We start from the raw sequence: 27,253 nt of genomic DNA on the forward strand, positions 1-27,253 counted from the left end.
ATTTGTCCTCCCAATGGACCCACGGTCCCTCCTACTGGTCTGGGGGTGGCGATTGCAAGTCTGCAGGGGTAGCGGTTCTTATCAGGGGAGGACGTTTCACTGTTGACTCCGTCCATGAGCTCGTCTGTGGCCGCCTTTTGGTCATAGACGGCTCGTGGGCGGGGGAGCCCGTTAGGCTCATCAATGTGTACGCCTCCCCGGAGAAGAACGTGCGGCTGGAGCTTTTCCAAACCCTGCGGACGCAACTCGTCACAACGAGAACAGTAGTGATCGGCGGTGATTTTAATTGTCCGATAGAGGAGGACGGGCGCAGCTCCAGCATGTACGCAAAACTCGACACCACCTCGAAAGCTGCTCCGGGAGGTGATTGCGGAGGCTTCCCTGCAGGACGCCGTGGGATCCGTGGGGCGCGGCTCCGTGAACTACTCATGGAGCTGTCCCGACGGATCTGTGCGTTCCAGGATTGACTTTGTGCTCACCTCCAGGGCAGTCAGGCACCGCGGGTTCTCCATGGTTCCCTGCTTTTTCTCTGACCACAGGGCCATTCAGTTTCGGGGTGACCTGGGAGAGGGCTTTGCCCCAGGCCCAGGCTCCTGGAAGCTGAATTGCACCCTGCTGGACGATAAGGAGATGCTAGAGGAGCTCAGGGAAACCTACGGTGCCTGGAAGGAGGAGAAGTCTTTCTTTCCCATGGGAAGCGACTGGTGGGAGTTCGTGAAAGTCAAGCTGCGCAGCTTCTTTCAGGCCAGGGGACGCCAGCAAGTGTGTGCCAGGAGGAGGGAACTCAGGAGACTGCAGCGTCAGCTGCAGTCCCTGCAGGACCTTTATCTCTGTGGCTGGGACATGAGGCAAGACCTGGAGGACACCAAGAAGAGCTTGAAAAAGCACTTTGAGGAAGAATCCAGGCACATTGTCTTCCGTGCCAAGGTGGAGCATCTAGAGAAAGGTGAGAAGTGTAACTCTTTCTTTTTCAGGAAACTCCACTCAGGACACACACCCCTGTCGGAGCTGCGCGACAAGACTGGAACACTCCAGAAGGGGAAGGAGGCCGTGATGGAAGTGGTCAGCGACTACTACACAGACCTCTACTCCCCCAAAGAAACAAACACGGCAGCAGCCGACAGATTCTTGTCAGGTATCTCTAACGCTATCGATCCTGCAGGTTTGTCGGCCACCAACGCCCCCTTGACATTGGAGGAGCTGCACTCTGCCGCTAAATCCTTTAGGCGAGGCAGGACCCCGGGCTGCGACGGTCTCCCAGCGGAGCTCTATGTAGCGCTGTGGGACCTCGTGGGCCCGGACCTGCTCGAGCTGTACGAGGTGATGGTGGTGGAGGGCAAGATGCCTCCTTCGTTGAGGGAGGGGATGATCACGATCCTGTACAAGCGTAAGGGGGAGAGATGTGACTTGAAAAATTGGCGTCCCATCTCTCTCCTGAACGTGGACTACAAGATCCTCGCCAAAGTCATGGCGAACAGGCTGAAGGCTGTCATCGGACAGATCATCCACCCGGATCAGACTTGTGGCATTCCTGGCCGCAGGATTGCGGACAGCCTAGCGCTTGTCCGGGACACGGTCCAATACATCAAGGACCGCCGTGTGCACGCGGCCCTGGTCAGTCTTGATCAGGTAAAGGCCTTTGACCGTGTCTCCCATGGGTTTATGTGCAGAGCCCTGCGCAGGTTTGGTTGGATCCATTTATGGAAACAAATACATACAATGTTTCAACCGCTGTATGGAAGGACAGTCCCAGAACTGTCATAAATAGTCTATTTCTGACAGTTCTATGACATTCCCTCCATACAGCGGTTGAAACAGCTGTATGGAGTGAATGTCCCAGAACTGTCAGAAATAGACTATTTCTGACAGTTCTGGGACATTCACTCCATACAGCGGTTGAAACATTGTATCTATTTTTTTCCATAAATGACATTCTGCAGATACACTTAGAGGAGCGCTGCAGATACACTTTTTGCCGGCTTGGAATTATTCTTATTTTCATCCTACTTCTTCTTTTTCTTCTTATGAGGATGAGGATGAAGAAGAAGAAGTAGGATGAAAATAAGATTAATTCCAAGCCGGCAAAAAGTGTATCTGCAGCGCTCCTCTAAGTGTATCTGCAGAATGTCATTTATGGAAAAAAATAGATACAATGTTTCAACCGCTGTATGGAGTGAATGTCCCAGAACTGTCATAAATAGTCTATTTCTGACAGTTCTGGGACATTCACTCCATACAGCTGTTTCAACCGCTGTATGGAGGGAATGTCATAGAACTGTCAGAAATAGACTATTAATGACAGTTCTGGGACTGTCCTTCCATACAGCGGTTGAAACATTGTATGTATTTGTTTCCATAAATGGATCCATTTATGGAAACAAATACATACAATGTTTCAACCGCTGCATGGAAGGACAGTCCCAGAACTGTCATTAATAGTCTATTTCTGACAGTTCCATGACATTCCCTCCATACAGCGGTTGAAACAGCTGTATGGAGTGAATGTCCCAGAACTGTCAGAAATAGACAGAAACTGTCACAGAACTGTCCTTCTTCTCATCCTTCTTCTTCTCATCCTTCTTCTCATCCTTCTCCTTCTTCTCATCCTTCTCCTTCTTCTCATCCTTCTCCTTCTCCTTCTTCTCATCCTTCTTCTCCTTCTTCTCATCCTTCTCCTTCTTCTCATCCTTCTCCTTCTCCTTCTTCTCATCCTTCTCCTTCTCCTTCTTCTCATCCTTCTCCTTCTCCTTCTTCTCATCCTTCTCCTTCTCCTCATCCTTCTCCTTCTCCTTCTCCTCATCCTTCTCCTTCTCCTTCTTCTCATCCTTCTCCTTCTCCTTCTTCTCATCCTTCTCCTTCTCCATCTTCTCATCCTTCTCCTTTTCCTTCTTCTCATCCTTCTCCTTCTCCTTCTCCTTCTTCTCATCCTTCTCCTTCTTCTCATCCTTCTCCTTCTTCTCATCCTTCTCCTTCTTCTCATCCTTCTCCTTCTCCTTCTTCTCATCCTTCTCCTTCTTCTCATCCTTCTCCTTCTTCTCATCCTTCTTCTTCTCATCCTTCTCCTTCTCCTCATCCTTCTCCTTCTCCTCATCCTTCTCCTTCTTCTCATCCTTCTCCTTCTCCTTCTTCTCATCCTTCTCCTTCTCCTTCTTCTCATCCTTCTCCTTCTCCATCTTCTCATCCTTCTCCTTCTTCTCATCCTTCTCCTTCTTCTCATCCTTCTCCTTCTCCTTCTTCTCATCCTTCTCCTTCTTCTCATCCTTCTCCTTCTCCTTCTTCTCATCCTTCTCCTTCTTCTCATCCTTCTCCTTCTTCTCATCCTTCTCCTTCTCCTTCTCTTTCCTCATCTCCAAGGGCATTTAAATTAAAGGTACAGTGTTCTGCACTAATTTAAAGGCTCTCTGAAGCCTAGAAACCCTTTTTATAAGTCATCTTCGTAGCGAAGAAATTCGCATCGAATCGAATTTCACACTGGAATTCGCCGAATCAGCCGAATCGAATTTTTGAGAAATTCGCTCATCTCTAATTCTCACCAACAGGCACAAAGACCTGGCATGGATGGCAATCCAAGGGGGGTTGCCTCTCAGGACATTTATGCATGCCAGGAACCTGAGCAGATACAGACACTGCCCCTTCTGCATCATCCATGAGGAAACGTCTCACCACGTTTTCTGGGAGTGCTCTTTTGCTCAGGCCCTGTTGGGGGCCCTGGAACCTGAACTCAAGGACTTTGTACCACAGACAGCCATCACTAACTTTGGGGTGTTGAATGGACTATTCTGTGGGACTTTTTCTCTGGAGGACATTGACGGCGCCTGGCGGGTGCTGTGTTGTTTTAAGGACGCTTTATGGTGCGCCAGGAAGCGCCTCATCCACCAGCGGGAGAGGATGTCCATTGAGGACTGCCGCAGACTGATCCTCAGTCTGCTCAGAGACTATACCTCGATGGACTTTAAGGAGGAAGAGGACGTCTGAAGATCTCCCCTTCCCCCTACTCCCCCTTGCGTGTCTTTGTCGCTTCAATAAAGCTTCGGGTCTGTGTTTTCCCCCTTCCCCCCCCCCCACACTCCCGATGCCTATTGTAGATTGTAATATTCGGCTTTTGTTTTTTTTTTGCATGACTTAGTGATATTAGGAAATGTACTGTGTATTAGGATGCTATGGTTTCGGGGTAAGCGACGTTAAGCATGACGTGTTGGTCTGGGGGATCCATCCTCCACGCACATCACGTCAGGCATCATACCGCTGAGCGAATGTATTTATTTCTGAATGTATTTATAGTATGCTTGGAACTATATTGCAATGTGGTGCGCTGCGTCGCAGTATAGGGTGAGATGTACCCCGATTACAAGTATCATGTTGTTTTTTATACTTCTGTAATAAAAGTATCTTTTCAATCAAAAAAAATAAAAAATAGTGGAGTTTGGAGTGTGACTGTTTGAGGTTGTGGACATGTGTCTTTTATACTGATAACAAGTTCAAACAGTTGCCATTGATACAGGTAATGAGTGCAGGACAGAGGAGCCTCTTAAAGAAGAAGGTACAGATCTGTGAGAGCCAGAAATCTTGCTTGTTTGTAGGTAACCAAATACTTATTTTCCACCATAATTTGCAAATAAATTCTTTCCAAATCAGCCAATGTGATTGTCTGGATTTTTTTTCTCATTTTGTCTCTCATAGTTGAGGTCTACCTATGATGCCAATTGCAGGCCTCTCTCATCTTTTTAAGTGGGAGAACTTGCACAATTGGTGGCTGACTAAATACTTTTTTGCTCCACTGTGTGTGTGTATATATATATATATATATATATATATATATATATATATTGTTTGTAAAAACTTTGTATAATGAGTTGTTATATAGTTTCACAACTATATCATTATTTGTTTTTTTCCACACAGTTTTTGGCTGTTAATGATAAATTGCTAGCACATATTTTGGCACTCCCAAGTTAATGTGGATTTAAACTCAAAAGAAAACATCTAATATATTACAGCTTACCAGTTCTTACATGTGGTGGCTGCATTAGTTCCCTTTTTTAAGCTTTCTTTCCTTTTGACCTGGAGATCCAAGCAGTAAGTCTGTTGTTTTTCAAGCTGTCCTGCAGATGTAGCAGTAGTGTTGAGACAGATGTGCTTATAATGATCAGCTTTTATTTATGTAAAACCTTTTTCCTAAAGGGAAAAAAAACTGTTGCTATAGTTTCTTATAAAGTGTTAGCTAGAGTTTGGCTTCAATTTGTTAGTATATCTAAATCTGCTACCAATTAGTATTCTTTTTCCTGATTTAAAGTGATATTAATTGATAGTTTTTTAAACATTTTTAAATAAATGTTATACTTACCTGCTCTGTGCAATGCTTTAGCACAGAGCAACCCCAATCCTCCTCTTCTGGGGTCTCCCGCCAGCGCTGCAAGCCCTTCCTTTTCGGCGGTTTCCATGGGGGCACCCATGTGGGCTCACTCCCAAGCTGCCCTGTTTGCATCAATTGACACAGAGTGGGTGGCTCGGGCCTGCCCCCTGCTCCCTTGTCACAGTATTTGATTGAAAGCAGCGGGAGACAAAGGAGCCATCTTCCTGCTATCAATTTGCCCAATGAGGAGGGAGACAGTGTCTTGAGCCGCTGCTCTTATGCACATCGCTGGATCAGGTCGGGCTCGGGTAAGAAAAGGAGGGGGAGCTGAAGCACAGAAGGTTTTTCACATTACTTCATAGAGTGTATTAAGGTAAAGAAAACCTAAAGTGATTCATAGAATGCATGAAGGTAAAAAACCTTGAGCCTTTACAACCACTTTAAGGATTTAGAACCACTTTGACTTTTTGTTAATTCATATCTTCTAAATATTGTTCATGGTTCAAAGATCATTTCTGTTCCTCTTTGGTTTGATATGGCACATAACAGTACTTGGCAAAAAATGTTTATATTTTGGGATAATCTCCCAATTTTTATTTTTTAAGCATGCTTGTCTTGAAAATATTACAAAATTACAGTCATAAAAGAAAGCAGTTTTAACAAATAAAGTGTTGCCAGAGAAAACAAATTGCACACAACTGTTACAATGGGATATAAAAAAAACAACTTTTTCCATATTGAATCAAAGACCAAAGCTAGAATTACAGAGAAAAAAGGGCAGTGGCATACCAACCAACCAGAACAAACAGATTTCTGATTGTCATGATTTACTATACACAGCAGCCTTCTTACTGAATAAGCAATATTACAAGAGTGGACATTGTGTGCAAAATACAATAGCATTTGTATCAAAAATTAAACTTAGACAAGCTACAAAATCTAAATAAAAGTATAATGCATCTGTGATGCCCCCTTCTCACTTTGCAATTTGGAATAGCGGGCAGAATCGTTTCCAAATCACATGGCAACCGCAGGAAAATATAGGATACACGTTTTGGTACCAATTTCCTTCAATGACACCCCATTCAATGAGATTCTGTTGTGATTGCCGCATAGCAGGATCACATGGCAATTGCAGCACATCGTGTCTTTAAAAATTGTGAAAAGCTTGTAGCCTGAAAAGGAGCAGAAGCTTCTCTTGAGGTGACAAACACACATAGGACAGACCATTCAAGTTGGCTGGTCCTATGTGACACGCAGACGTACTTGATAACTGCACTTTGAAAATCGCTATGCAACATGTGAACGGGGCCTGAAACAAATAGCACTATCAAGGTACAAGGGGATTAAAAACAGTTTCATAATTAAGTAAATAGAAAAACGTGGTACATTGAGCTCTTTATGTATTGAAACAGTGATGACTAACAGCCATTATACTTTGGTTAATAAGAAAGATAAAATAATGCAAAAACCTTTTTACAAAAAGCTTGATTAGAACATTTTTTTAGGCGAGTGGGTATCTATATTTTTCAACCTTAACAGAACAATTGTACCAATTGTTACTCTTTAAAACATCTTAAAGTGGAACTTTAGTCAGAAAATTAAGTCTTGCTAGATGACTTCAGGCTGGCCCCTTTTGCAGGTATAGCTATGTAAAACATAAGACGCAATAAGTGGCTATACTGTTTAAAATCCAGTAATATACTCTCACCCTGCTCTGCACATGTTAAGTTGCTCTCTATTCTCAACACTGTAATAATCAGTGAGTTACTAGAGACTAATCTGTTGACAGCCTAAAAATTTACTGCTGCTGAGGTGGAAGCAACTTTATGTCTTGGCTCAGCCTTCCCCTCTAGCTGAGCCAAGACATAAAATCAAGACTGGAAATGCACACGTTTTAACTGCAGAAAGTGACAAATAGTTTTTGAGACTAAGGAGAAGGGGAGCATATTTAATAATGGCATGACTGTTCCTGGCTTCAACAAAATGGCGGCCTCTGGCAAGAAAAGACAGGAGCACTGCTAGAGACAATTTACAGCATGCACTTATTTTGGGAGCAAAATTATTAAAGATGAATGTATGTTCCTTGCTAAAGATCATCTTGTTTTATCAAGTTGTTTTGGGTATTGTTCTGCTTTAAAGTGTATCTATAGCTAATTTGTTTAGTTTTGAGTGTTGAAATATTACAACTCCTGTCAGGTTTTACCACAGTTGAAGGCTCCATTAGAGAGAATTCTTCATTTCCTATCTGGTAAAGAGGTTGTCCCCATGACAGGAAGAGAGGTTAAATCTCCCCAATAGCAACAAAGACAGAATGTAAATCAGCAGTGAATTTCAATGCAATAAGTAAGCATTTTACTGAATAAAATCTATTCATTCATTCATTTTGTTTTGTTGTGATTTGCTGTGATTGGCCACAGCTAATCACATGGTACGGATGGGCTGTTATTGGCCCTGTCTGTACCATGTAACCACTGTGACCAATCACAGCTAACAACACAATTGTAACAATGAATTGTCGGATCAAAGCCATTCCTTGTTTACATTTGTTATGTGATCTGCTGTGATTGGTCACAGCGATCACATGGTACAGTCAGCGGGCCGGGAAACTGATCAGTCATCGGATGTGTCCGGTGAACACGGCCGGTGTCAGATATCGGCCCCAAGGAACCCGGAATGACAAAAGTCTTGCCTGGCTGTCAAATTGCTATAGGTCGGGTGTGAAGTGGTTCAATTAATCCCTAATGTGCCTGAATGATTTCTCCAGTCAGTCACAGAAATGAATGAAAACTCTCACAGCTGCTTTGAAGCTTGTTCAACTGCATGTTCAGACCACCTCATGTGAATGGACCCTAAGGAGCCAAGAAGAGAGAACAACCTATTCATTGTTATCACATTTGTCACCTGTTCCTTGATAAAGTGAAGGCCGGACTACCTTTACACCTTTTTACAAATTGGGAACCTAGCAGTCAGTGTAGTAACATTTTAGTCCAAAATTCTGAGATTTAAAAAGAGGAGTTAAAATTGAAAGGAATGAGAAGGCAAAAGACACTCAAGAATTACAGCCCTGGAGCTGCTATCACTTTCCATATCCGTTTCCGTATCCATGTCCAAAATTAAATTCATTTTGTTGTTTATTCGTCATATCTTTATGGAACGCTTCCATTATGGTTTTCATCTGCACAATAAAGGTGGCCAATATGATGATAGTAAACACAACAGAGAGCGCAGTGGCGGCAATGTTTAAAGAACGGGCTGTGGAACTATAGCTGGTTGCACCATGCTTGTCTTTCAGCAGCTTCCTGTCCCGGGACTACAAGACAAAAAAAAAGTTCTAGTTATAATAAAGCAGGAGTCAAGTTAATGTCATATTAGAATAATCCGCAGTAGGGATCTTCCTTGAAAATGCACACAAAAGTGAGAAGTAATATAAAAATGCAACACTGGCAACAGGCACTGCCGTCTACAGGGAATTGTTCAATATGTTGTAATAAAGTTTTGACAAATACATACAAAGTAAGTAATGTAGATAAATATATACTGTATACTGGACATAGTCAATACAAGAAAACAATATCAATAAAAGATCCACATATAATTAAGGAAGCATCAAAATAATTCTTGACCTTTTTCTAATGACAGAGAATGGAGTAAGGGCTCATGTACACTGCAGCTCCTAAACTGACGTTCAGGAGCTGTTCAGCATTTTTTCAGCAGCCGCTGAACTCTCCCTAATGTTTTCCTATGTGTCCATGTACACTGTGTCGTTTATAGTCGTTTACAGGCAGTTGAGTTTACAGTCGTTTTTTTGAACGCACCAAACTTGTATTCAGAAGTAGATTTTACCGGCGTTTCAAACGCAAAACGTTTGTAAACACGTGTAAACGCGGCTAACCGCGTTTATAAGCGTTTGCGTTTGGAATTTTTTTTTAACTCTTCCATTTCCAGATGATGTCCAGAAACTTTTTTCATCATGAAAAATGTATGCAAAGCGTTTTCCCATTAAGGAAATGGAGCTGGTACACTGCTGCCAGCCTGATAGCTTCCTCTGCATCCAGAGAGCTTGAGAAGTTTCTAGGTGACAGGTGTGGAGCTATGCAGATGGCACCATGAATATTAATACAGTCCTGGCCGATCCCAGAGATGCAGACTCTGATGGCATCCTGGGATACTGTATATATTCAGTGAGCACACTGAGTTCTGGGTCTTCCCTGTATAGGATTGCTCCAGCCTGGAGGGGGCATGCTGCCCTCCCAGGTAATGCTGCTGCATCTGCTCTTCTGGGCCTCAGGTGGGTGACCTGAGGCCTGAATGCTGAGACCCAGGTTCTGCTAGAATGGACTGAGCGGCCATCTACTGAAGATCTCATCTGGTATAACGGAGGAAGGCAACCAGCAGTCTTTTGGTTCTCTTAGGCTCCATGTACACTGCAGCTGATAAACTCATGTTTAGGAGCTTTTCTGTGTTTTTTTCAGCAGCCCCTGAACTCTCCTTAATGTTTTCCTATGTGTCCATGTACACATAGTCATTTACAGTCATTTACAGGCAGTTGAGTTTACAATCATTTTTTGAACACACCAAACTTGCGTTCAGGAGTAGATTTTACCGGCGTTTCAAATGCCCAATGCTTGTAAACGTGGTTTATAAGCGTTTGCATTTAGAAGTGTTTTTTAACTGTTCCATCTCCAGATGCTGTCCAGAGCCTTTTTTCCTCATCAGAATGCATGGAAAGCGTTTTCCATGTATTCAAATGGATCTAGTACACCAGCGCACTCAGTTCCGGGTTTCGCATGAAGGAAAAAATGGTAGAACGTGCCGCATTATGCTCATGATGGGATCCATAGTGAATACAACCAGAAAAGACAGGCAATCTCAACACATACTGTTGTCTCTACTTCTGTTCTCTCTATTCCTCTCAAAATGTGTGAAATAGTTAATGTTTTCCTATTTTTTCAGTGCATTCTGGGCATTTGGGAAAGTCTCCTGAGGTTATCTTTTAAAAACGCTTCTAAACGCACATGAATACGCCTAAATGTGGTATGCAAATGCAGGTAAACTGACATTTTTTAACCTACGTTTTCCAGCAGTCAGTTTAGATCATTCAGAAGAGTTTTCCAAATGCCCCGTGTACTTGAATCCTTGGGGGAGATATCCAGTGGGGTTTCACTTATGAAAGCTATAACATATGCTGGCCTTATATACTTCTTTACAAATTTAGCACGGTAGGACTTGGGGTAACCTTAAAAAAAGCTTTGAGTATCATTGGTAAGATAATTTTTTGTATCTGTATTTCCTGCAAAAAGTAAAAGGAAAGAACAAAGCAGAAGAGGAATATAGAAGTGTAGCTAGGTTTGCTAGTGGTTGCAAACAATTTTCACTTGTTTGGAAGATTTGCGTCCCACCTGTGACACAAGGAGGGTTTAATGAATTGCCTGCAAAGTTGAGGTGCAGTGACCAATTTAGGGAAGATCGTGAACAATGCTTGGCTATGGAGTGTCTTCAAAACTGGGGGCAGCCATTTTGGGTGAGCCAATATGTATGCAGGACTGTATGCATCCACAGAGAGAACTGGAGGAAAGCCCCAACCATCACCTGAGGAAAACAGAAGCTGAGCTGCTGAGGATTCTGGAAATAACAAAGCCTGCTGTAAGGGGATATGACTTGTGGGGAATGAAGTCCTGAGAGAGACTGAGCCTGTACTACAGGTTCGTCCTGGAACTACAGATCCCAGTATTATAAGGAATCCAGAGAGAGAAAAAGTAAGAAATGTTCCAGGGCTAGAAGCAGTCTCAGGAGGATGTGGTGGGACACACACATGATGCAGTAGGCTGCTGTTGCGCCATTTGCCACAGTGTCAGGGATGCAGAGAGACTGAGCAACGGACATCTCCTGGTTTGTAAGGATGTCATTGTGAAGGCTGGTGTCACTTATTGATTGTGGAGTGGACATCACTGATCTTGCATACCATACATAAATCTTTCTTAAAATACAATTCCTCCCTCCATGCTGCCAAACAAGCCTACTTTGTTACTCTTGTTAATACCTTGTCATCCAGTCCTCATCGTCTCTTCTCTACTTTTAACTCTCTACTATCTCCACCTCCACCCAGTAACTCAAAAACAAGAGTGATGCAATTTGTAGGGGCATCTCCACTGCACAGACATCTATCCCACTTAGCATACCTTATACTAAACAAACCTCAACACTTTCTTGTTTTGACCTTGCTACTACTGAAGAGGTCACTAAAGTCTTCTCAGAAGCCAATCTCACCACCTGCCCCCTGAATCCTGTTCCCTCACAACTACTACGGTCACCTTCTTCTTCTATCCTTTGGTCCCTCACTCACATCTTCAATCTCTCCCTCTCTACTGGCACCTTCCCCTCCCCTCTAAAGCATGCACAGATCACTTCCATACTTAAAAAGCCCTCACTGGACCCCACGAACTTGAACAACTTAAAACCCATCCCCCTGCTCCCGTTTACCTCTAAACTCTTAGAACGCTTAGTCTACAATCGTCTGAGCTCCTACCTCACTGACAACAACCTTCTTGACCTTGTACAGTCTGGCTTTCGCTCACTCCGCTCCACTGAAACTGCCCTACTAAAACTCACTAATGATTTACTAACTGCTAAAACCAATGGCCACTACTCCATACTCTTACTACTTGATCTCTCTGCAGCTTTTGATACTGTTGATCATCCCCTCCTCCTCAAAAAATTCCACTCTCTTGGCTTCCGAGACTCTGCCCTATCCTGGTTCTCCTCCTACCTATCGCAGCGCTCCTTCGGTGTTACCTATAACTCTGTCTCCTCCTCTCCACTTCCTCTTTCTGTAGGGGTCCCTCAAGGTTCTGTCCTTGGACCCCTTCTCTTTTCCATCTACACCTCCTCCCTTGGTCACTTGATAAACTCCCATGGCTTCAAGTACCAGCTGTATGCTGATGACACACAAATCTATCTTTCTACTCTTCACCTCACCCCTTCCGTCTCCTCACGCATTACTATTCCACTAAGTGACATATCAGCATGGATGTCACTCCACTTCCTCAAACGAAATCTCTCTAAAACGGAGCTCATAATATTCCCTCCAGCCCGTGCCCCCTCCCCTGACTTCTCCATCAAGATCAATAAAACCATCAGTCCCTCCTCTCATGCTAGGGTACTAGTGTAATCCTTTACTGCCAACTGTCCTTTCAGCCCCAAATCCAATCACTGTCCAAATCTTGTAGACTTAACCTCTGCAACATCTCCAAGATATGCCCGTTTTTAACCACTGAAACCACAAAGCAACTTATTCATTCCCTTGTTATCTCTCGCCTTGACTATTGTAATTCCCTCCTCAGTGGCCTACCTAATCGCAGGTTAACCCCTCTTCAGTCTATCATGAATACTGCTGCCAGACTCATCCACATTATCAACTGTTCCATATCTGCCATCTGTCTCTGCCAATCCCTCCACTGGCTTCCCATTGCCCAACGAATAAAATTCAAAACATTAACAATAACATATAAAGCCATTTATAACTCCGCCCCAAATTACATCACCAATCCTATCTCCAAATATCACCCAAATAGTCCTCTCTGCTTCTCCCACGACCTCCTGCTCTCTAGCTTCCTTGTCTCCTCCCATGCTCAGGAACTCTACCCCAATTTATCCGACTATTGCCTACTCTGCCCACTTTTAGGTGATCTCTGAAAACCTATCTCTTCAGGGAAGCCTATCCTGCCTTCAGCTAATAATGGAATCTTCTATTTCTCCTATCAGTTCATCCCCTACAGTTATTACCTTTTGTACCACCAGCCCCTCCCTCTCAGATTGTAAACTCCAAGGAGCAGTGCCCTCCTAACCCTCTTGTATTGAACTCTATCGTTGCTGTATTGTCTCCCTTTATATTGTAAAGCGCTGAGCAAACTGTTTTTGCGCAATATAAATCCTGTATAATAATAATAATAGTGAATTATATCAGAAAAGTGCCAAACCAAATAAATACCAAAATAAGCAGCAAACCTAAAACCCCTAAAAAAAGGTATGAATAATATAAATGAATATAGGAATGCGCTAAATCACAAACAGTGTAAAAAATCAATCAACTTAATCGTGCTAAATAATTAAAAAAGTGTCCATATATAAAGTCCAAACACCATATGATTCTGAAAAATATTGTGGAAATAATAACGCCGTGATCAAACTCCACCACCAGATGAAATAAATAAGCTCACCAGAGCTAAATGCTGATCAAATTATAAATCAGCATAAGCGCTGTTGCTCTGGGAGCGATGATTGTAGGGAATATCCAGACTTTAGAAGCAATACTCTGCAGTACACCAGCCAGCATACATGGAAATCTTTTATATGATCGTCGTTTTCACCATGGCTCACCCAAGATGGAAAGTGGCAGGAGACAGGTCATCACCCTGGGAGTTGGTGAGAGACTAATGGCCATACCCTACCACGCTCTCAGGGTCCTGTTCACGGCAGAAGTTCTGAAAGATCTGGCATTTCTGCCAGTACTCTGCATGGCTGCAGAAGGACACATCAGCCTCAGTTTGGTGCCAGACGGTCTTTATAAGGAGGCTCATCACTTTCTTAAGTTGCTGGATGATCTCTAGCTCCCCTTGCCCTGTTCCTGTTTCCTGTGACTTTGACCCGTGATTTCCTGTTACCGACTCGGCTTGCTCTTGGACCTGTCTACTCTGCTTTACCCCTGATCTGACCTCGGCCGGGCTTATGGATACTCTCTCTCTCTTGCTCCCCTGTACATGACCTCGGCTATCCCATCTGACTACGTCTGCTCTGATTCCCACCTGGTACCTGACCTTGGCTTGAACCGACTACCCAGTAAACATCTAAATCCTGGAAGGGCTTGCATACCACGCACAGGCGCCTCCTGTCTGCAGACCTATCTCCGTGCACCAGCTGTGTTTCTGAGTGGACCTCCAACCAACACTCCTACAGGCGACCTGTGCAACTTTGGGCCTGACTCCCGCTGTCCCACTCTCAGGGGAGTCCGGGACTTAGCCGCAAGGGAAGCCCTCTCTCCATTGGCCTCCGTCACCAGGTACATGATACACGCCTTACCTAAATAAACAGTATTGCCTACTGGGGACACAATTCAAGCATATATCCAGGTTTGTACTAACCTAATTTTGAGAGCTGCAATGCTGGATTTTGGCCGCAACACACTGGTCAGTAGAGGAGAGCTTGCCAAAGACCATTGCCCTAGCATTTCCTTTTAAACAGGGCCGCTCATAGTATAGGGATAAGGGTCACTCACTAGTCTGCTTGTTTATACCATCATGTTATTTTGCAACTGTTTCACATACTTGTTGAAGTGTTTCCATTTTCAGATTGTTTCTGCAATAAATGTCCACCCTTCAGCCCTGATGTATTGGAGAGCATGGTGTTGCATGAAGAGTCATGGGCACTGGGAACAGGAGACCCGAGAAAACAGTGGTTCCTTTGGGGGTAAGTACTACAGAAAAATGATGGAAAAAAACTATGGAAAATCCAAAAAGGCTACAGGGTGCAGGGAAAGGGGAGGTAGGAGGGGGCACATTTTGGGGGATAAGAGGAGGAATCCCCTAGCCCTGAGGGCTAGCCTGCCCTCTGGTCATTCTTATAATAAGCCAAATTGAAGATCACATTTTTAGGAATTTCTCATGCATATCTACTGAGATAGCTGCTGAATTTTTGTTGATCATTGTTCTATTTAGTCATGTTTTAACCATTTGGTAACTCGGGTGATTTACATGGTTGGGCTATGGTTTGTTTTGTGGCACTGAATGTAAATCTGTTTATTTTTGCAGTGTTATGTTAGATATCCTGGATTGGTTTATTTAATAGGGCTTTGATAGGGCCTTTGCTCAAGTTACAATTTATACTGTTTATTAAGGGATAAACCCTAATCCAGAGGTTTTGGGACATGACCATCTACTATGAATTATCTCAGCATGAACTGAACAAAATAGTTGCACACCACTGGCGTAACAACAAAGGTCACAGAAGTTGCAGTTGCGACCTAGCCTCTGCTCCAGGGGGCCCTGGGGACTGTCTGTCAACTCCAGTTCTTATGCGCCATTGGCGGCTACAGATGTCGATCACCGGGTCCCGGTTGGAGATTACACTCCAGCACTAGGCGATCAGCGAGTATCACTGACAGGGAAGAGACCTGTGTGTAAACGATATAGGTCTCTCTCCTGCCAGCAGTAACATGCTGCTATGTATTTTTCTGCACAGCAGAGAAATACACAGCAGTATCTTTCCCTAGTAAAACAGCACACAGTTAACCCTTTGATCGCCCCAGATGTTAACCCCTTCCAGTCCAGTGTCAGTAGTACAGTGTCAGTGCTTTTTATTAGCATTGATCACTGTATTAGTGTCATTGGGATGTCAGTGGTAGCTAGTCTGTTCCCCCCAGTGTCAGAATGCCCACCGCAGTCCCGCTATAAGTCGCTGATCGCCGCCATTACTAATATTTAAAAAATGTAAAAAAAAATTCCAGTATATATACCAGCCATTTATAGATGCTATAACTTTCATGTAAACCAAATAATTTACATGTAGTGTGATTTTTTTTTAGCAAAGACATGTAGCAGAAAACATTTTGGGCTAAATTTATGATGAAATTTGATTTTTAAAATTTTTTACTGGATGTGTTTTATAACAAAAAGTCAAATATTGTTTTTTTTTCAAAATCATTGGTATTTTTTTGTTTATAGCACAAAAAAAACAACAACGCACAGGCGATCAAATACCACCAAAAGAAAGCTCTATTTGTGGGGAAAAATGACATAAATTTCATTATTATTATTATCATACAGTATTTATATAGCGCCAACAGTTCGCTCAGCGCTGTACATTACAATGGGGGACAATACATGAGACCAGGGGCGGACTGACCATTTGGAAACTCGGGCACTGCCCGAGGGCCCTGGATCAGTAGGGGGCCCTATGAGATGCCCCTGGTACCTTTTTCATAGGCTTTTTTGAGTTTGGGCAAGGACACAGGGGCCCCATGATGCCCTATTGCCCGGGGGCCCCATGAGTTGTCAGTCCGCCCCTGCGTGAGACAGTACAATAACAATACAGTGCGATACACGAGGGGTTCGAGGGCCCTGCTCCTTGGAGTTTACAATCTATGTACAGTGTTGCATGATCGCGCAATTGTTAAGGTATCGCAAAAGATGGCCTGGTCAGGAAGTTGGGTAAATCCTCAGGAGGGCAAGATTCCTCACGTATATCACAATGTGATATTTTCCTTCTACTTTGCTGAAAGAGTTAACATTAACCCATTAGTCATCATGTCAAGAAGCCTTGTTCTATTAAAGATATTATCTCCCTCTGCCCAGCCTCCTCACATGCCCTGTGATCTCTTATCTGGAACTGGATACAAGATGAAAAGAGAACAGGACAAGTAGCAGCTGTTTGGAGGCTGAGAGCCTGTTTCCCTGTATTAGCTCAGTGTAGGGCAGACAATTTCACATTAGGGATACTACAGTTTTGCCTGCAAAGTGCTCTAGGAATGGTTAGGACATGGACTGCCTGTATTATTTCAGCATGTGTGATGTCCTTCAGCCTGGGTTCACACTGATGCGGTGCGACATATTGCATGTGATTCGCACAGAAACCGCACTGCATTCATGTGCAAATCACATGCAAATTCTGTGCGGTGTGATTTGAGCCATACATTTTGTATGGCTCAAATCGCACCACATCCGCAATAAAAAGGTGCAGGACACTTTTTTTTAGTCCGCACTAGAATCGGATTGCATGGGTATTCACACCCATGCGATCTGATTCTGCACATCGTGCTGCATTTTGTAAACTGATTTCAGGGTGTTGTTAACATACAGAATCGCAGCAATTTGCATGAACAGGATGCGATTGTGATGTGGTGCGGAAGTCGAACCCAGGCTCAGTGTGTAGTAAGCCAAACTTTTATTTATTTTTTTTTGCATACAGACAAAAGAGAGATGAACACCTAAAGAAACCAGGGCTGGTTCACATCATGCCTGCAAAGGAATCGCACAAGAACGTTCTTGTGCAATTCACACTGCATGCAAAACACACTCCATTTACGATCTGCAGTGGGTGTCAGTTAGACGTTAGTGACACCCCAAACACAGGTCACAAGCGCAGTGTGTTTGCCCACACCAGATCACATAGTATTTTTGTTACAGTGCATTTTAAAAAGTAGTGCATGCAATACTTGTGGTGCGGTGCAATTTCTGTCCATCCAAAAAGAATGGGCTGAGATTGTACTGCGCAGAGCTGCATGTGAATTGCACAGGAACTGCAGAATGTCGCTGTGCATATTACATGCGGTTTCTGGTGTGAACGGACACTGAACTAATGGATTGAGATAAAATGAAGATGAAAAAGAGGGAAAGAGAAAAGGGGAGAGAGAAAGTAATGGAAAGAGAAAAAGAGAGAGACGGAAAGACAGAAAGGTAGGCACGGAGAAAAAAAAATTAAAATATAAGCTCAGGGACGACATGACGTGGTGAATAGTGGGACAACCTAGTATGGAAAGTGTAGGAAGTTGGGATAGTTTTGAGCTTACCTGATTGGAGGGTTGTTTGCTGGGAGGGGTCACAGGAAGGTAGGGGAGAGTCTGATCCGCAGAAGTCTGGAATTTTTTGAAGAAGGAAAAGCTTCCCACCCTCCCGCACCCTTCGTTTTTGGGCTTGAATTGTCAAGGCAGCCTTGGCGGTGGTTGGTCTTTGGAGGAGGAAAGAATTCTGTATGTAGAATGGTTTGGGACCCATCGGTGGTATGAGGACCTCGGTACATTCCTGTTAATAAGGGGTTAACTCGGAATAGGTAAAATGGTGGTCACTGCGGATAAGTAGGGTTATCTCCAAGCCGAAGTGTTGTGGCTGGGGGCCTAAGTTTAAGAAAAGCAAAAGATAAGTTGGGTTTGTTGCCCTCAAAAGACCACCACATTTTTCCTCTGTTTCTATTTTAGGAATGTTATGTTATTTATTATGAAATAATTTATTGGTTAATAAATAGCTGCTATGGCCATGTGACTCCAAAACCTGGTTTGTGTTATTTGTGAATATATGGGTTGGTGGAGGGTATGTCCTAGCAGGCCAGGTTTTAGGTTGGAAGGCATATATTCTACCCTTGTCATGATATAGCAGTAAAGTTTGAGAATTTAAGAGACAGAGACAGCAAGAGAGAAGAATGAGAGAGCAATACGGAAAGAGAGAGAGGGGAAAAATACGAGAGAGCAGGAAAGAGAATAGTAGAGGAGAATAGGAAAGGTTGTAATATATTCTTGCAAGCGATTTTACATTCTACACTGGGGTCGGCTTACAAGTATTCAAAATACTTGAGAGAGATATCTAAATGTGGACAGCTTCTCTAAAATCTTTTGATTTACCCTCTTAATATGTAAATAAAGATCTAAAATGACTTTGAGTATGTTGGCGCGCAGTGGAAGCGGTGGGTGGTAGTTGGTGGGGAGAGGAGGCCCTGGTCAAATTTTGCAACAGGACCCAGAAGCTTCAACTTACGCCTCTGAGGGCAAAAAGGTGTTTCTAAGGGTCTAGCCTTTGTTATAAGGTTCCTGTATCCCAGGTTTAATTCAATTATACTAAATCACCTATTTGGCTCTTGGATTTTGGGGAACTCCACTGACAAGATTACCCTTTTGGAACTGCGCTTCCTTTCCCTCCAGGCAATGAAGTTTCTCTCATCCCGTTTGACTAATGCTAAATATACCATGGCCATACCATGATTACACCAAAATGACCTTGGTAGGCGGGAAGCGCTGGGAACAATCTTTTAGGAGAAAATGTTCTAAGAATCAAGTGGGTAATTTATCTTTCTGGTATTTACACAAAAATGAATGTCAGCTAACCTTTTAAAGCTTTAGACTGTTTTCCATTGTTTAATTTCAACTTGTCTGTTGCCAAAGCCCATCTAAAAGCTTGTTTAACCCTTTCATTGCCAAAGCTGTTTTTTTTTTTGCTCACATGTTAAAATGCACATTTTAGACCTAAATAATAGTTAAAACCCCCAAACATTACAGAAAGTTCCCTATATATGAACATTCAAGTTACAAACTTTCAAAGATGAGAGCATGTGCTCGCATGTCCAAAGCTGGGTACACACACTCATTCTTTTTTGTTCAACCCAGCCGGCTGAATGAAAAAAACTAACAGATCGCTGTACCAAGACAAGCAATGTTGCTGCTGTGATCAGGGGCGTATTTACCACAAGGCAAACAAGGCATTTGTCTAGGGCGGCAGTTTTCAGGGGGGGCAGCAGCATTTTTCAGGGGGGCAGCGCTGGCCCCCGAAAGAAAAGATACACACAGCATGGGGACCAAGTGGGATCTGAGAGAGGCTGTGGGCTGCTTGATGGAGTGTGCAGAGCCTGACTCTTGTTCCTGGGGATGTCCAGAGCTGTGAAGGTGAGTGCCTTCTCTCTCACTGGGGTGGAGGGGTTGTCAGTGTATAGGGCAGTGGTAGTGGAAGGCTCTCTTAGCTGGGGGTGGGGAGAGGGCTGGGGTGTTGTTGGTCAATGTCAGGCTCTCTTCATGGGGAGGGGGGTGTTGGTTGGTGGCAGAATCTCTCCATGGGGGGGGGGGCTGGTTTTTGTGTTGCCTGGGGCAGCACAAAACCTAAACACACCACTGGCTGCGATCTCCCCTGCTGTGCCTTTGTGTTCTGACAGGGGGACTCCCTGTTGTTTGGACTTAAATACAACTTGGACTTATGAACATGCTTCCAGAACCGAACTTGTTCATAAGTAGGGGACTTAGCCTGGGTTCACACTGGTGTGGAACAGAATTTGCAGCAGTTTCTGTGCGAATTCCGCACCACATCAGAATGTGACGCTGTTCATGCGAACCGCTGCGGGTGTGTATGAATACCCACGCGTTCAGATTCTAGTGCAGACCAAAAAAAGGGTCCTACATCTTTTTTGTGCAAATGCGGTGTGATTTGAGCCATACAAAATGTATGGCTCAAATAGCACCTCACAAAATTTGCATGTGATTTGCACAGGAATGCAGTGCAGTTCCTGTTCGAATCACATGCGATATGCCGCACCACACAAGTGTGAACCCAGGCTCACTGTATATATTTTCTGAAAGCAGGAACCATGGAGAAAAAATGGTGGTAGCTACAATGTTTTATGTCACATGATATTAGCGCAATGGTTTATCAAATGCATTTTGGCCCTGGTATGTATATGTATGAATGTAAGTTAGGGACCTTATATTGTAAGCTCCTTGGGGGAAGGAACTGTGAATATATAATACATATGTAAATTGATGGCCCTATATAAGTACCTGTAATAAATAAATAATAGACTTCAGTATGTTATAATGTAGCTCTACCCCCGCAGGAGCCGCTGAGTTTTGTTTGGGTCCCCCTAAGCTTTGCGTGACCAGGTAACACACATTTTCCACATCTTCACACAGAGTCAGTAAATAGTCCTTGAGCTGTTTTTTGTTGTTTTATTAAAGTGGTATTAATCTCGTTTTTTAAAATTCTCCTAAACGTGCACTGTTTAGGAGATATTCTCCCTTTTCTAAAGCTGGCGCATGCGCTCTGAAGGAACGGCATATCTGTGCCATTCCTTCAGAGCTGTGTGCCGTGGCCCAGGACTCCCGTGCACATGCGAGGGAGTGACATCATCGCGGCCCGGCCTGCCAAGACGACTGGAGCTTGTGAACCCGGATGGAAGATCAGGTGAAGATGGAAGCCTCTGCAGTGGTGACAGCACGCCACTGAATTGTTTTAAGGTAAGTTTACTATGCATACTAGCACATTATAGCATTACCTTGCTGGGGACTTTTTATTCTTTCCTGTAGTCTACTACCGCTTTAAGGGGTTAATAACTTGGATGGGGTTTAGGGGTATATGGGATGTCCAAGGAACTGTAAAACGCAAGGTCAACTTCTTAGCAAACTGTACATTGTAGCACTGAAGTCCCCCTGATGTATCTCCTCAGACCCCAGATGAATCCTTCCTCTTCACCAAGCTGCATTGATGGTATTCTTGGGCAAGGGATTCCAAGATCTGCTAATTAAATAGTCCCGGATGAGAACTAGTTGGGTCTTGCACCTCACTGCCCTCTCCCTTTATCTGGCCCAGGGTTGTAGAAGTACTCACACTGTCCTGTCCTGTTAGCTTGAAGGGTTGTAGCTGCCTTCAGGCCTTAGACTGGGCTGACTCATTCCCTACTGACAGGATTTTCCGCCCTGGGAGACTTGGCACAGTGGAGAGCCTGCTGTCCAGCAACCAGCCTGTAGGTAGGCTCCTCTCCCTGGGGCCCCCTCCCAGGCTCCACTCTTCAGCACCTTCCTTCAGTCTATCTTCCACCTGACTCTCCTGTTGTACAGGCTCTGTGACATTTTAGGGTTGCCCTTAGCCACCATGCCTGGCTTCTGCTTGGGGATTGGTCAAGTTCCCCTAAACATGCTAATCTGAGCCTCCTCCCCTCCTCCACCCCTCTTCCAGAAAGTTCCAGAAGTTTCTGGAAGGGTGGGAGGGCTCCAGAAGCCCTGACTTGTAGAGCCTCCCTGCTTGTCCTGAGGTGAACTCACTCCCTCACTCCCAGGCTTACTCATCCCAGGCTTCTAACAAGTCTCTAGCTCACAAAAATAGCAAAGCCTACCACTAGTGGGTGCTACAATAATGTTCATCGGCAACCCTTTAAAAGCTCTTACAGGTCATCCGTTTAGAATTTACTGTAAATAATAACCCTAGAATACTTGCTCTCACTCTGGTGTGGACGGCAATATAGAACATGTTATATACAGATCAAGCTCCATTAGTTGCTTACCCGGCCAGTGCTGCCAGGGAATGACAGCCCTGAAGCAAGAAGGAGCATAATACATGTTGCTTCCAGGTTCATTCACTGGAGGGAGATCAGCAAATGGTCAGTCGTTGAGCTGCCATGCCAATCTTGGGACAACTTAGTCTGGAGTACATGGTGGGGGCCTTACATCCACCCAGTGAGAAGGATGACAGTTGGGAGCAGACGCTAGATGTGTATGTAAAAGGGGCAAAGCCTTAAATTGGTGTCAACCTAAAGATTAAAGAGGCACTGCCACCATAATATTAATATCAGCAACAATCTTCTGTAGGATTATATGTCATATTACCTTGTTTTGTGCATTCAATCTCCCTGTGATTATTGATGATATTATATTGAACAGGCCTGAGATTGCTGCTGGTCACCATCTTGAAGGCAACATCACCCTCATAACCACCTTCCGCCCGCCCTATAGTACAATGACAGGTGCAAGGTGGTTCTCTCGTTCTGATAGGACGTCATGTGACGTCCTACCATTCTCACTGCGCATGCGCGGCTCAGGGAGCGTGCAGCGCGGCGATCGCCGGTGCGCTGTGTCCCTCGCTGACAGCTCGAGAGGAGAGGAGAGACGGTAATCGGCTTTCCGCGGAGGGGACATGTGCACTGATCATCAGGGCACTGATGATCAGTGTGCCCTGATGATCAGTGTGGCCCCAGAAGTGCCACCTGTCAGTGCTCATCAGTGCCACGTGCCAGTGCCCATCAGTGCCACGTGCCAGTGCCCATCAGTACCACATCAATGCCACATATCAGTGCATACCAGTGCACATCAATGCCACATATCAGTGCCCATCTGAGCTGCCTTTCAATGTCACCCATCAGTGCCAGTCAGTGCCACCTATCAATGCCAATCAGTGCCACCTATCAGTGCCAGTCAGTGTCACCTATCAGTGCGCATCAGTGCCGACTATGAGTGCCAGTCGGTGTTGACTATGAGTGCCAGTCAGTGCCGCCTAACAGTGCCAGTAAGTGCCGCCTAACAGTGCCATATATCAGAGTCATGTATCAGTGTCATTTATCAGTGCTGCCTTTCAGTGCCCATCAGTGATGCCTGTCAATGCCCATCAGTGCAACCTACCAGTGCCTCCTCATCAGTGCCCATCAGTGCCACCTATCAGTGTCCATCAGTGCAGCCTATCAGTGCCCATCACTGCAGCCTCATTAGCGCACATCAGTGAAGGAGAAAAATCACTTATTTACAAAATTGTATAACAAAAACTAAGAAAAAACATTTTTTTTTCAAAATTTTCAGTGGTTTTTTGTTTGTTTAAGAAAAAATAAAAAACCCAGAGGTGATTAAATACCACCAAAAGAAAGCTCTATCTGTCTCCAAAAAATGCTAAAAATGTCATATGGGTACAGTGTTGCATGACCACGCAATTGTCATTCAAAATGTGACAGCGCTGAAAGCTGGAAATTGGCCTGGGCAGGAAGGGGGTAGAAGTGCCCTGCAGGCTAGTGGATCAAGGCTGTCACTCAAGTGACACTCCCTAATATTCCCATGGTATCATTTATTTATGTTTGAGGCTCTCATTTAGCAGGTGACAGGGCAGAGAGGCTAATATTAGCGGAGAAATCTCAGAATCTGGCCATATACGGTTAGGTTGGATTCAGCCAGCGAGCCGGGGAGGACAAGCACTGAATGAAATGTGGCTGCCCATCTAATCCTCTACATATAATACAATCATGTCCTGCCTCTCACACATTTTGGGCACTACTGACTCTGCACTAACTAGCATTTATGTTTCATTATCTAGGGAGTGCACAGATAACAAAGCTTGCCTGAAATCCTAACATTTGCTAACAAGTAGCTGTGCAGATTGCTATCTGTCTATGTAGCAACAGGTGGAGGGGGGAGGGGCAGGGGTCCGCAGAGACAGGAACTGACACTTGGATCAATAGGATTTAATTTGCAAATTTTCATTTTAAAAGCATTTATTACATTTTCTAATGGTTAGCAGGATCAAATTAATGTGGTGTTTTGACTGTAGTGACAAGAATATTCAAAAGAGCAGGATGCAAAATAACTTTTGAACCAGCAAAATTCTAATTGTAAATGCACAGTGGGTAAGTGGTTAGCACTTCCCCCTGGCAGTACTAGGGTCGTTGGTTCAAATCTCAACCACAGCACCACCTGCCTGGAGTTTGCATGTTCTCCCTGTCCCTGTGTGGGTTTCCTGTGGGTGCTCCAGTTTCCTCCCACCCTCCAAAGATATGCAGGTAGGTTAATTGGCCCTAGTATGTGTATGTATGAATGTGAGGTAGGGACCTTAGATTGTATGCCACTTGAGTGTTAGGGACTGATGTGAATGTACAATATATGTATGTAAAGTGCTGCGTAAATTGATGGTGCTATATAAGTACCTGAAATAAATGTGGTTTTCTTTTGAGAAAATGTGTACACATTATAATGCATCCTGTTTATTTACAACACATCTGAGATTCCATTCAAATAGCAGGTCTGGATGAAATTTTAGGGGTTTCAACTGGAATTAGTTGAATAAATGGTGGCAAGAAAGAATGTGCTTATTATATTCTTCTGCTACAAGGTTCTATTTTTAAAAAAATGACGTCTGGTGACAGGTTCTCTTCAAAGCTACATTCAGTGCTCCCAATAAAGTGTGTATTGAGCAACTATTGAGCAAGGATCCTCCAAACAAGCATGTTTAACCACTTGACTACCGGACACTTTCACCCCTTTCCTGCCCAGGTCCCCATGCTGTGTGTATCTCTTCTTTCAGAGCTGTCGCGCTTTGAATGACAACTGAGCAGTCATGCAACACTGTACCCATATGAAATGACATATAGAGCTTTCTTTTGGGTTTTTTTATTTTTTGCTAAACAAACCAAAAACTGAAAATTTTGAAAAAAAGTTTTTTTCTTAGTTCCTGTTATAAAAGTTTGTAAATGAGTACTTTTTCTCCTTCACTGATGTGCGCTAATGAGGCTGCAGTGATGGGCACTGATAGGCTGCACTTATATCCACTGATAGGCGGCACTGATGGGTATTGACAGGCATCACTGGTGGGCATTGACAGACATCACTGATGGGCACTGAAAGGCAGTACTCATATATGGCACTAATAGGCAGCACTGACAGGCAGCACTGACTGGCACTGATAGGTGGCACTGATTGGCAGCACTCATAGGCAGTACTGACTGGCATTGATAAGTAACACTGACTGGCACTGATAGTTGGCACTGAAAGGCAGCTGAGATGGGCACTGAGATGTGGCATTGATGTGCACTGGTAGGCACTGATATGTGGCAAAGATGGGCACTGGCAGGTGGCATTGATGGGCACTGGCAGGTGGCATTGATGGACACTGGCAGGTGGCATTGATGGACACTGGCAGGTGGCACTGTTGGGGCTACACTGATCATCACGGCACGGATCATCAGTGGCCTGATGATCAGAGGCATTCCTCAGAGGTGTTTCCTCTGAGGAATGCTGATTACCGTCTCTCCTCTCCTCACAAGCTGTCAGCGTGACAACTCTTAAGGAGAGAAATGCCAATAACTGGCATTTCCGTATTTACATGCGATCAGCTGTGATTGGACACAGCTGATCACATGACAGAGCCGAAGTCATCGGCTCTTTCCGCTATGACGTCCTCCCAGAACGAGAGAACCACCGCCTGTCAGTCATTTCCTTATTAGGCGGGCAGGTGGCGGTTAAAGCTTTAGGGTCTATGCACATTGGGCTTCCAGAAAACGACAATTTCCTAGGCAGAAAAAAAATTGGCACATAGAGCGTTTTTGTTTGTACATGTGTTTAGCGTTTTTTTTTTCTGCAAGAAAACTTCTCTCAAAAACGCAATCCAGAGGGGTTTTTTTTTCTGCCTCTAAACGCTGAACTTAAATAATGCCTTTTAACGTCCTAATGTGCATGGAAACATAGGGCAACATTGAGCTGCTTCTATAGGCAAAACTCCTGTAGAAACAGCCTTTTTTAAGCCCAGTGTGAATGGACCCTTATAGAATATAGGAAAATACATTACTCATGTGTAAGGTTTGCTACAGAGGGTCAAATATCTCCAATGAGTGGGGAGGTATCTGCCTATCCTTGATCCAGTTGCTTCGACATCTGGGGCCAGCATGATTTTTGCAGTTTAGTGCGCACATGTAATACATGCAGTTCCCTTCCCAACCAAGAGTAAAGAATCAAGCGTGATCAGACAAAATGTTTCAAAAAGTTGGAAACTCTTTGTTCAATAAGTGTCTCCACCTAATGGAAACCTGGGAAATCACATTTATCAGAGTCATGTGCAAAAATGATTGTTCTCATCAAGCCAGTTGTAGCCAGCCTAACACTAGTTACTGTTGTGTGACTAACATGGATGAGTGTAAGTTCAGTGGAACAGATTTTACATCAAAGATGATTTGTCCACTGAAAACAATTATTAAGTAGGAATGATCATCCACATTAATGATGAATTGCTAAGTCTCAAAGGTGCTCAATGGCAAACCAAATCTGTTTCAACATGAAATGAGCAGAACAACAACTTTTATATTCCTGGCATGAAGCCCAAAAACTCCATCTTACCTTGACAGAAAATATAAGGGCGATGAATCCAAGGCAGCAGAAGTTTATATACATGGCATTGAAGAGCGACCAGATAATGTGATCTCGGACAGCGGGAACCTCCGGGGTTATTGTCACCACAGTGGATTGGATCTGCTGACTTGGGATATTCTGAAACTCTATTCCTCCTTTCACCTGCTCATAACCACGGCTGTTGTATGTGGGTGGAGAGCGCAGCTCATCGGTGTAATTGCTGGTCTCCATCACTCCTGGGTGGCAGAGGACAGAATAGAAGACTTTCTGCTGAGCTCTGTTGAGAAATGTGTTTGTGGAACACTGGAGACGATATGGTAATATTAGCTGGTGGGAGGGAAAGGAGGAGTCTGATGGGAAAGTTGCATTTCTCTCTTGCATATTACCAATGAAAGACAAAACAAATGTAACTGGAGATGGAAAAGTAATACAAAATATGCTGTAAACTAATAAAGAGATGTCCTGCTGCATGAGATCAACTGAAATACTAGAATTGTGAAAATCTT

General features: G+C 44.0%; 1 protein-coding gene across 1 annotated transcript; it reads right to left on the reverse strand.

Annotated features, from left to right (window-relative positions):
- Positions 1-5,918: 5,918 nt before the first annotated feature.
- On the reverse strand, positions 5,919-27,056 carry LOC149444070 (interferon-induced transmembrane protein 1-like). Its single transcript, XM_089655053.1, has 2 exons — positions 26,736-27,056; positions 5,919-8,666 (listed from the first exon to the last, which is right to left on the reverse strand). Exons 1-2 carry the CDS (start codon positions 26,976-26,978, stop codon positions 8,433-8,435), a joined length of 477 nt encoding a protein of 158 aa, XP_089511179.1. The 5' UTR covers positions 26,979-27,056; the 3' UTR covers positions 5,919-8,432.
- Between the last annotated feature and the right edge of the window lie 197 nt (positions 27,057-27,253).

The sequence above is a fragment of the Staurois parvus genome, unplaced genomic scaffold (genome assembly GCF_062004578.1).
Source record: "Staurois parvus isolate SC_StPar_1 unplaced genomic scaffold, SC_StPar_1.0 ptg000818l, whole genome shotgun sequence".
Classification (NCBI taxonomy): Eukaryota; Metazoa; Chordata; class Amphibia; order Anura; family Ranidae; genus Staurois; species Staurois parvus.

Coding starts and splice junctions, on each gene's coding strand:
- LOC149444070 (XM_089655053.1), bottom strand. CDS start 26,978: ATGGAGACCAGCAATTACACCGATGAGCTGCGCTCTCCACCCACATAC. Junction 8,667..26,735: donor CCCTTATATTTTCTGTCAAG/GTAAGATGGAGT, acceptor TTTGTCTTGTAG/TCCCGGGACAGGAAGCTGCT.